Here is an 11,269-nt window from a genome sequence, read left to right on the forward strand (position 1 = left end):
AGAGCAACCAAGGGAGACAGCTTTGAGGACCAAACAAAAAAGTAATGGACAAAAAACTGTTTGCTTAATTTTTCATTTCTTAAAGTAAAACTGTCTTTTAATTTTATGAGTATATATACACATTGAAATTGAGGCAAATACATACTTCAAAATGTTAATGCACTTTTCATATTTTCTATCAAAAAAAAAGGTTCAGGTGCAGTAGCTCACATCTATAATCCCAGCACTTTGGGAGGCTGAGGCAGGAGGCTCCTTTGAGCCTAGGAGTTGGAGATCAGCCTAGGAAACATGGCGAGATCAGCCTAGGAAACATGGCAAGACCCCTTTTCTATAAAAAAAAAAATTTTAATTTGCCAGGCCTGGTGGTGTGTACCTACAGTCCCAGCTACTCGGGAGGCTGAGGCAGGAGAATCGCTTGAACCCAGGAGGCAGAGGTTGCAGTGAGCCAAGATCGCGCCATTGCACTCCAGCCCAGGCGACAGTACGAGACTCCGTCTCTTTTAAAAAAAAAAAAACAAAAAACCCTGGACTCTAAGTGTAAGCGGCAGATTAAATTTCAGCCCTCTTCCTTCCAATTAATTTTTTTTCAACTTTTATTTTAGATTCAGGGGGTATAGGTACAGGCTGGTGACCTGGATATATTGCACGATGCTGAGGTTTGCAATATGGATGATCCCACCACCCAGGTACTGATCGTCATACCAAGTTGGTTTTTCAACCCTTAACTCACGCCCTCCCTCCTCCTCTAGTAGTCTCCAGCTTCTACTTTTGCCATCTTTATGTCCGAGTACCCAAGGTTTAGCTCCCACTTATAAGTGAGTAAGGTAGGAAATTAAAGAAAAATAAAATTAAAAAGAAAGATAAATAAGCTTTCCTGTATTGGGCTGACTTGTCCCAGAGGCAGCAACAGGCACGGCCCAGACCCAGGAAAAGCCTTGATAATATCATCTAATGTGCTCTGGAGATTCTCCCAGCAGTCAACATACAGAGAAGAAAAAACAAATTTTCCTTTGTTTTATGGAATGAGTTCATAGATTCCTGTTCTCTGTAACTAGTGACTTCAAGTATTCTGTTTTATCTGAGAAGTACAATGAATGTCATGAGAAGCCTGAGTAGGCCTGAACTACAGCTGCCTGGGCACCATAATGAAGATTATGGGATAAGCCCAGGCAAACCTAGATAACAGACATCTGGGTTGCTTGGCAACGGTCAGGTGCAATCCTGAGTTTGTCCTGCCTCTGTATCCCTGCTTTCATGCCACTGTAAGCTTGCTTCAAGCTAGCCCACCCACTTTTGTGAAGTGTGTATAAGTCTTTGTTCCTGGCCCAGTCTTTTGGACGTTGAATCAGCCGGGCCTAAGTGCACTCAATAAAGTTTCTCTTGTTTTAACCCGAGGTCTCTCTTGTCCTCCTGAATCCCACAACATGAGAACATAAGCCTGACAAGTAATTTATAGCCTGTAGTATTGCTTGAACTAACAAGCACTATGTCAAGCAATATACCAGAATGTAGAAAATCCTAAGCTAAGTCCTATAATATTTAATATCCAAAAGTAATGTGAATATTTACTAACATTTTCCCAGACAAGATTGCTAAATTAAGAGGATTTTTTTCATATATTTATATCTGAACCAATCAAACAATATTACTAAAACCTACCGATCAGCACATAAATATAGCATCAGTATGAAGAAAAGACATAACTCATTTACTTTTACTTGTAAAGGACATCTACCTACAGCGGAAGTAAACATTAAAAAAGCACAAGAGACTACTAAAATATTATACATAGTCTTCATATCATAAATCCTTTTTCTACTAATTAAAATTCTTACCTTATTGTGTACTGAGGACAACATGTTTGATTCATGACAGGTTTGTACACATATTTTCCACTTCTAAAATTATAAAAATAGTTTGTTAATGTCTTATATATTTTTCACTTGTACCAAAACAGCCTAGCACAGGAGCATTAAATTAAGGGTAAAAAATCTAATCAATATTGTAGAAATGCATGTAGGTTTAATTACTCTTCATAAGCTAAATAATCTTCAAAGTGCATGTAGCAAAATTTAGAACCCTGCCTTTTATTTCCTAAAGCTTTACCTGTGTACCCCAAGGCCAATCATCTCAGTTCCCCTCTCACCAGCATCTGCCACCCCTGCTCTGCCTTCACCTGCCACCAATCCTCAATACCACAAGGACAATGAGAGAAATGCCCACGATGCTGTGGGACTCATGTATGTGATGCCTGTGACAACCACATTTGGGTATTCCACATGCACTAGCAGAGTACCCCAAAACTAACCAGTTTCTTTCCATGCATTCCAGGTCTATGGTACTAACAGAACTGTTCATTCTGTTCTCAAGTCAGAAACTGGGCGTCATTTTAGACCCCCTCCCTGGAATTCACCTCTTACCCTGTTAGCAAGCTTTACCCCACTTTAAACCCTATCTTAAATTGTCCCCTCTTCTCTATCATCATTGCCACTAAGGTGATGGTCCTCATCACCGCACATCTGGATAGCGCAATAACCTTTGAACTCCTCTTCCTGCCTCTATGGCCACCCCCTCAAACACCTCTCAGCATCTCAACAATCTTTTCTAACACAAATTCCATCACATTTTCTCTTACCATAAAATCCTTCCATGACTGCCTTCTACCTTTTAAAAGTTCTGGCCAGGCATGGTGGTTCATACCTATAATCCCAACACTTTGAAAAGCTAAGCTGGAAGAACACTTGCAACCAGGTGTTCGAGACCAGCATGAGCAACATAGCAAGATCTCACAAAAAACTGAAAAATTAGCCAGGTGTTGTGATGCACACCTGTAGTCCTGGCCACTGCAGAGGCTGAGGCAAGAGGATCACTTGAGTGTGGGAATTGGGGGTTACTGTGAGCTATGATGATGCCACTGTACTCTAGCCTGGGCAACAGAGCGAGACCAGTCTCTAAAAAAAAAAAAGTTCCTTACCATGGCATACAAAGTCCTTTAAAATCTGACCTATGTCTACCTTTTGAATCTCATTAAGTTTAAGGAAAGTTGTGATGTTTCAGCTGGTGCTCCCAATCCCATGTCTTTGGCGAGTATTAGCATACAGTATTTAATATTACTTATATTTACACAAGGAACTTTACCTAAGAGTTATTTAAAAATCATCCACATAAAAATAACTACTCAAAACAGGCCATGTGTGGACTTTAAGGAAATCCTTATTCAAATAAACTAACTGTTAAAGAAGACATTTTTGAGACAATCTGGAAAACCTAATAAAAAGTAGGTAACAGGTAACATCGAAGAATTTTTATTAATTTTGTAAGGTGTGATACAGCATTGTGGATAAGTTAAAAAGAAAAAAAGACCTCTCTCTTAGATATACATACTTATTGCCTATCTATTGATAGGATAAATGTCATAATAACCTACTGATGTAATTTGCTGTTAAATATTAAAAGGTGGAGCAGGAGAATCAAACATGATTGGCAGAATGCTAATAACTGCTGAAGCTTAGTGATAGGTACCTGAGGTTCATTCTAATGTACTCTCTGCTTTTATAGATATTTGACATTTTCCTAATAAAGTTTTTTAAAAGAGAGAGAAAAAAATCACTACACAAAAGAATATAATAAAAATTTTCTTAAACCTCTTTCCAACAACAGGAAAGCATTTTAAAGGCATGCTGTATTTTTCAAGAACCTGAGTAACAGTAGGAAGTCTCTTTGTATCTGGAAGCTTTACCTTCGCCATCCTCGGTCTATGAGATCCTGATAATCCTGTACTGTCATGGAATGTGCCCACATGCCTGAAAAAGTAAGTAGTGTGTTAATTACGGCAGGGTAACCTTTTTTCTTTTTTAAATTCAAAGTGTGAGTTTTAAAAATAGGAGTGTGTGGCCGGGCACGGTGGCTCATGCCTGTAATCCCAGCACTTTGGGAGGCCAAGGTGGGCAAATCACAAGGTCAGGAGTTCAAGACCAGCCTGGCCAACATGGTGAAACCCCATCTCTACTAAAAATACAAAAATTTAGCTGGGCGTAGTGGCGGGCGCCTGTAATCCCAGCTACTCAAGAGGCTGAGGCAGGAGAATCACATGAACCCGGGAGGCAGAGGTTGCAGTGAGCCGAAATCACGCCACTGCACTACAGCCCTGGCGACAGAGTGAGACTCCATTTCAAAAAAACAAAAAAAAATAGGAGTGTTTAGGTTAAAATTCCAAAACACTCATATTGGATAAATGAAAAGTTTGTACATACTTCACAGCTGTTAGTTTGGCATACATACAGCACAAATAAAAAATAACATTATATATATTTTAATTCAGAAAAACACATCAAAGTAATTATGTTTATTTGAGGATTAGTCAATAGTCTCTACGACAGCATAAATTTAAGTCCTCACCGCAATCAGACTGCATCAGACTTTCAAACTTTAATAATATCCCCAATGATTTAACATGCTGGTCTCTTCAGAAAACTTGGTAAAATGTTTTGTGCTTATTAGTTCTCCTGATTTATATACAGGTATATATTTACAGTAGTCTTGAGCATTAAAAATTGGAGAAAAGTGTGTAACAATATTCCAAGTGTAAGAATTGAAAGTAACTCAGCTGGGCACAGTGGCTCACGCCTGTAATCCCAGCATTATGGGAGGCCGAGGTGGGCAGATCATCTGAGGTCAGGAGTTCAAGACCAGTCTGGCCAACACGGTGAAACCCCATCTCTACTAAAAATACAAAATTAGCTGGGCATGGTGGCACATGCCTGTAATCCCAGTTACCTGGGAGGCTGAGGCAGGAGAATCGCTTGAACTCAGGAGGCGGAGGTTGCAGTGAATCGAGATCGAGCCATTGCACTCCACACTCCAGCCTGGGCAACAAGAGTGAAGCTCCATCTCAAAAAAAAAGAAAGAAAGAAAGAAAGAAACTCAAATGCCAAGGAACAGGAAGATGATTACAGGGGCTATGATGTTGTCAACATGATGGAATTACGCAACTATGAAAAAAAACGAAGACTATGAGGAAACATTTAAAGGCATATCAGAACTAAAGGCTTCATGAGGTGGTGGCTCAAGCCTATAATCCCAACACTTTGGAAGGCCAACGTGGAAGATCACTTGAGGTCAGGAGGTCAAGACCAGCCTGGGCAACATACCAAGTCTCTGTTTTCACAAAAAAAAATAATAATCATAATTAATCAGGTTTTGTGGCCTGTGCCTATGGTCCCAGCTACTTGGGAGGCTGAGGTGGGAGGAGGCTTGAGACCAGGAATTTGAGATTTGACGCTGCAGTAAGCTATGAACGCACCACTGCATTCCAGCCTGAGCGAAGGAGCAAGACTCTGTCTCTTTTAAAAACAAAAAACAAAAAAACTAAAGTTAAAAAAGAAATGGGCCAGGTGCAGTGGCTCATGCCTGTAATCCCAGCACTTTGGGAGGCCGAGGCGGGTAGATCACCTGAGGTCGGGAGTTCAAGACCAAGCCTGGCCAACATGGTGAAACCCCGTCTCTACTAAAAATACAAAAAAATTAGCCAGGCGTGGTGGCGGGCACCTGTAATCACAGCTACTCGGGAGGCTGAGGCAAGAGAATCCCTTTAACCTGGGAGGCGGAGGTTGCAGTGAGCAAAGATTGTGCCACTGAATTCCAGCCTGGGCAACAAAAGTGAAACTGTGTCTCAAAATAAATAAATAAATGGATTTTTCCCTTTTGTAAACAGTAAATCACATCAGAGATATGACAGGCTTGATAGAGCAGAATATAGTGGGAAAAGCATGGCACTGGAGTCCAACAGAAATATCCCGACACCTGGCAGGCACTCACTGACACTAAGGAGTTACCCAATGAGCCTCAATTTCATCATCTGTAAATAAAAAAATAAAACTCACCTACCAAGGAAGTAGATGCCCCATAATAAAGAGTATTAAAATTAAAATCGAGATACTAGAAATTGATGATTATTTTCTCTTGATGGTAAGCAGGCAGGTTTCTTCGACAAAATGTGAAATATAACATTTATGTTAGCCAATTTTCTCTTACCACAATTATTGGAAAAAAATAAGTAATGATCTATTAAAATATTAATTTTAGGCACGTTTAATGTAACTTATTGATTTTATAAATATTATAGCCAAAATACAAAAATTCTGAAAAAGAGAAGGTAGAAATCCACATTACTCTAAGGCCATATTACCACTGTCACTATTTGGTGTGCTTCCGGGCCTTCTTCCTTTCAGAACTATAATCATGTCGCATAAGCCATTTGCATCCTGTTGATTTTCTCCGTTTAAGTCCAAACTGGAAGCATTTTTCCATTTAGTCTTCATAATCCTCACTTCTAATGATTGCATAACTGTCTACTCAAAACCGCTGCCCACAAGAAGCACTTAATAAACACTTTTAATGAAGGAGCAAATGCACACACCGTTATCGACCAAATCATTCCCCACTTACACCTTTTTCATGGAAAATGCCTGTGTGTTTTCAGGCGAATCTCGTTTTCCACAAAGCTAGACTGTTCTATTAAAATAATAGATTCTACACTCTATATTGGCCAATGCATGGCAAGAGAGGAAATAAACACGATGTTTTGTTTACCAACAACAAATCTCCCCCAAAGAAATCTGAATCACGATGGAAAAACAAAACAAACTTGTGGGCTGGCTTTGCTGTCGTCCGGGTGGGTGCAGGAAAGACACGGCATATAAGCAAATGGTAAAAATTTCAAACAGATCAGGACAAAGAGAATCCCTCGCCGGTAGCAACCGCGGTCACCAGTTTCTTGTCTTTTTTTTTTTTTAACTTTTTTTTTTTTTTTTTTTTGTAACCCAGAGATGCAAGGGGCTCATCCTGTACATTCGTCCAGGGACGTCTGATTCATACATGACCGGCACCTGTGTGCACACCCACAGCTCCTTCTGCACCGCGTTTCGCCCTCGCTCCCGGGACGCTCCCACCGCAGCACCCACCGGTCAGCCCCGGCCATTAACTACGGCTCTGGGGCGTTCCCTGGCACTGCGCGCCGTCCGTCACCTCACACAATCTACCCCAGACGGGCGTCCGTCTCCCGACTCTGGGGAGACCACCACGATTTCGAGAGTCCGGGCACCGGTTAGGATTCTCCTGCAGAACGGGCACCGCGAAGCTGCCCCGCTAAGCCGGCGCCGCGGCCCTCCCGAGGGTGCCCCCTCCGTCTCGGCCGTGGCACTGGGGACACCCAGGGGCTCCGGCCCCCTCGCGTCCTCGCTGGGGGACCCCGGGATCCCGAGACCCGAGCGCCCGGCTTCCCACGCCCGCCGGCCCGGCTCGCTCACCATTGGAGCGGCTGCCCGACTCGTTCTTGCAGTAGCCGCAGCGGTAGAAGTCCTCGCTAGGGAAATAGTCCACGATGCTGGGCGAACCCCCCGCCCAGAAAGCCATGGCCTCGGCCCCCCGAACGCTCAGCCGCCCAGCCCCGCGTCGCTAGCGCCGCCGTCGTCGCCACCCCACAATGCAGCGCGCCGCCCGGGAGCCTCCCGAGGCTCGCGCGAAGCCACTCGGGCGCCCTCAGGCCCGGCCGGCCCGGCGCCTCTTGGAGCTGACGCCGCCCGCGCCATCTTGACCGAGGGCAGCTTTCCACTTATTGCAGTTCCTTCTCCATAAGGGGCCGCCGTTGTCAGTGAGGGTGAGGCGGAGAGACAGAGCGGGAAGGGAAACAGGATGGGGAGAGTCAAGAGGGGAAGGGAAGCGGGAGTCGGGGTGCGAGCCTACTTTTTCCCCTGCCGAGGGCCTGTCCGGGGCGCGGCGGCCGCGCCAGGGGTTGGACGCGAGGCGGCCGCGACAGCTCCGGCGTCGGGAACACTCACCGCAGGACGCTTTGCCCTCCTTGGAGTCGCAGTAGCCGCAGTGGTAGCCGGCCCTGAGGCCCTTGTATTCCACCACCGACGCCATGGCCGCCGCGAGGGTCCACTCGGGCCGACCACGCCTCTCGGCGCCCGGGGCCGACCTCGGCGAAGCGCGGGGGCCCGCGGCGGGAGGGGTGGAGAGCGAGGCCTGGCGTGGGGACCAGTGGGCGGGAATGGTGGTCGTGTCCCCAAGCCCCGCATTTGGGCCGGTACTTCCCACAGCTGTGCGTTATCAGCCCCATTTCGCAGGTAAGGAAACTGAGGACCAGAGGTTGTGATTATCCCAAAGTCATTCCCGGCGGGTCTCGGATTGAAAGTTACCCTCTCAGGCCGCCCCTGGCCGCCGTGTAAGTGACTTGCTGGAGCTGCTTCCAGACCAGCTGGCACGCACTCCAGTGCCCTGGATACAAGAACACAAGCAGGTATTCCGTGAATGGCGAGGGTTCGCAAATTAAAGAACTCTTAACGGCTTTTAAAGGAAACAACTGTCAGCTAGAGACAGTTGCTGTCTTGTACCACTAAAAGTCCGGTGCCACATACGATTTTCAATAAGAGACGCTGGAAATACAGGGTTTTTTTTTTGTTTTTTTTTTTTTAACTCTACAGTCCAAACAAAACAGTTTTACAGGCTGAATCCAGCCCATGGGCCTCCATTTTGCAACCACTATTTTAAGGAAGATTTCTTAAGGAATGACAGTCTAGAGCAAAATATAAAAATCACGCCTGTAATCCTAGCACTTTGGGAGGCCGAGGCGGGCGGATCATGAGGTCAGGAGATCGAGACCATCCTGGCTAACACGTGAAACCCCGTCTCTACTAAAAATACAAAAAATTAGCCGGGCGTGGTGGCGGGCGCCTGTGGTCCCAGCTAGTCGGGAGGCTGAGGCAGGAGAATGGTGTGAACCCGGGAGGCGGAGCTTGCAGTGAGCCGAGATCGCGCCACTGCACTCCAGCCTGGGCGACAGAGCAAGACTCCATCTCAAAAAAATTTTTTTAAAAATGAGTTCCAGGGCCAGGCGCGGTGGCTCACGCCTGTAATCTCAGCACTTTGGGAGGCCGAGGCGAGTGGATCACGAGGTCAGGAGATAGAGACCATCCTGGCTAACATGGTGAAACCTCTTCTCCCCTAAAAAAATACAAAAAATTAGCCGGGCGTGGTGGCACGCGCCTGTAGTCCGAGCTACTCGGGAGGCTGAGGCAGGAGAATGGCGTGAATCCGGGAGGCAGAGCTTGCAGTGAGCAGAGATCGTGCCACTGCACTCCAGCCTGGGCTAAAGAGGAGACTCCATCTCAAAAAAAAAAAAAAAATGAGTTCCAACAAGGTAATATGCCTTATCTTTCCCTCTGCGTGCACAGATAATTTAAGCCTGTCTGTCCTCATAGTTTTCCCAGTCAGCAATAAAGCTGATGATGCAATATTTTTTAAAGTGTGTTTTAAAAAGTGAAATGAAACTCAGAGAAATAGAAATCAATTTTTGAGGTGAGTTTTGACACTCTTGACCCCAAGGGCCTGTGTTGGATATGTACCCAGCTGAAGGAGGTTTCTTGGTGGCCTGGTGACTTGTTGAAGGGGGCCAGCCCCTCCACACCTGTGGGTGTTTCTCGTCAGGTGGGACGAGAGACTGAGAAAAAAAAATAAGACACAGAGACAAAGTATAGAGAAAGAATAGTGGGCCCAGAGGACCAGCACCAGCACTGGTCTCTGAGTTCCCTCAGTATTTATTGATCACTATCTCTACCATCTTGGTGAGGGGGATGTGGCAGGACTATAGTGTAATGGTGGGGAGAGGGTCAGCAGGAAAACGTGAGCAAAGATCTCTGTGTCATAAATAAGTTTAAGGAAAGGTGCTGTGCCTCGATATACACGTAGGCCAGATTTATGGCTTTACACAAACATTTTAGTGCAGTAAAGAGCAGTATTGCCGCCAGCATGTCTCACCTCAAGCCATAAGGTGGTTTTCTCCTATCTCAGTAAATAGAACGTATGATCGGGTTTTACACTGAGATATTCCATTCCCAGGGAAGAGCAGGAGACAGATGCCTTCCTCTTACCTCAACTGCAAAGAGGCCTTCCTCTTTCACTAATCCTCCTCAGCACAGACCCTTTATGGGCTGGGGGACGGTCAGGTCTTTCCCTTCCCACGAGGCCATATCTCAGGCTATCACATGGGGAGAAACCTTGGACAATACCTGGCTTTCCTGGGCAGAGGTCCCTGTGGCCTTCCACAGTGCATTGTGTCCCAGGGTACTCGAGATTAGAGAATGTTAATGACTTTTACCAAGCATACTGTCTTCAAACACATTTTTAACGAAGCACATCCTGCACAGCCCTAAATCCATTAAACCTTGAGTCAACACAGCACATGTCTCTGCAGGCACAGGACTGGGGCTAGGGTTACAGATTAACAGCATCTCAAGGCAGAATAATTTCTCTTAGTACAGAACAAAATGGAGTTTCTTATGTCTACTTCTTTCTACATAGACACAGTAATAGTCTGATCTCTCTTTGTTTTCCCCACACTTGTTAATACTGCCAAGCATCACTTGTGCCTCCCACAATCGGAAGGCACCTAAGGAGTGGCCATGTAATATCCAGCAGCTTCTCAGGCGTTCCTCTAACTTCTTAAACTTGAAAGCTGCATGCTATATCTCAGTAGTCATGTTCTTAAGTCAAGCTTCATCCATTTTGTTCTTTATGGTAGATTTGACTATTCCCAGTCCTTTCCCAGACCAGCTCTCATTTTGAACAAAAGCAAAGCCTGTGGAATACATCAGAAAGACAGCAGAATATGCTCTGGACAGAAGGTGGACCAGGAGGCTTTTTGGTCTTAATATTCCTGTCCCACTTCACTTCTGTCCCTCTAAAGCCTCAACCTTATCCTAAGTCCTACACTAACCTCAGCCAGGACACTTCAAGACATGCCAGCCTTGAAAAATAATGAGAATGTCCAAAGTCCTAGGCATATGTGGTGTTTGTTTGTTTGTTTTTTGAGACACAGTCTGACACTTGCCCAGGCCAGAGTACAGTAGCATGATCTTGGCTCACTGCAACCTCTGCCTCCTGGGTTCAAGCAGTTCTCATGCCTCAGCCTCCCGAGTAGCTGGGATTACAGGAGTGCACCACCATACTGGGCTAATTTTTTATTTTTAGTAGAGATGGGGTTTCACCATGTTGGCCAGGCTGGTCTCAAACTCCTGACCTCAGGTGATCCTCCCGTCTCGCCCTCCCATAGTGCTGGGATTACAGTCATGAGCCACTGCACCTGGCTTGTCTTTTCTTTTTGAGGCATTTTCACTCTGTTACCCAGGCTAGAGTGCGGCATCACAATCAAAGCTTACTGCATTCTCAATCTCCTGGGCTCAAGTGGCTGAGATTACAAGTGCACACCACC

At 45.3% G+C, this 11,269-nt stretch overlaps 1 protein-coding gene across 23 annotated transcripts in view; it reads right to left on the reverse strand.

The window, feature by feature from the left end:
* The window catches only part of ATE1 (arginyltransferase 1), a 189,366-nt gene extending 178,794 nt beyond the window's left edge, over positions 1–10,572 (reverse strand). For 4 of the 23 annotated variants that reach the window (XM_063670358.1, XM_063670353.1, XM_054503489.2 and 1 more), the window contains exons 1-3: positions 7,839–10,387; positions 3,740–3,803; positions 1,836–1,898 (exon numbers count right to left, since the gene is read on the reverse strand). In XM_063670358.1, coding sequence (XP_063526428.1) covers positions 1,836–1,898; positions 3,740–3,803; positions 7,839–7,923 — 212 coding nt within the window. In that variant the 5' untranslated portion in view covers positions 7,924–10,387. Of the gene's footprint in view, positions 1–1,835; positions 1,899–3,739; positions 3,804–4,776; positions 4,891–7,307; positions 7,791–7,838 lie in introns of those variants that run through there. The other 19 variants (XM_063670351.1, XM_063670349.1, XM_063670354.1 and 16 more) reach the window with 16 other exon arrangements.
* Between the last annotated feature and the right edge of the window lie 697 nt (positions 10,573–11,269).

The sequence above is a fragment of the Pongo pygmaeus genome, chromosome 8 (assembly GCF_028885625.2).
Source record: "Pongo pygmaeus isolate AG05252 chromosome 8, NHGRI_mPonPyg2-v2.0_pri, whole genome shotgun sequence".
Taxonomy (NCBI): Eukaryota; Metazoa; Chordata; class Mammalia; order Primates; family Hominidae; genus Pongo; species Pongo pygmaeus.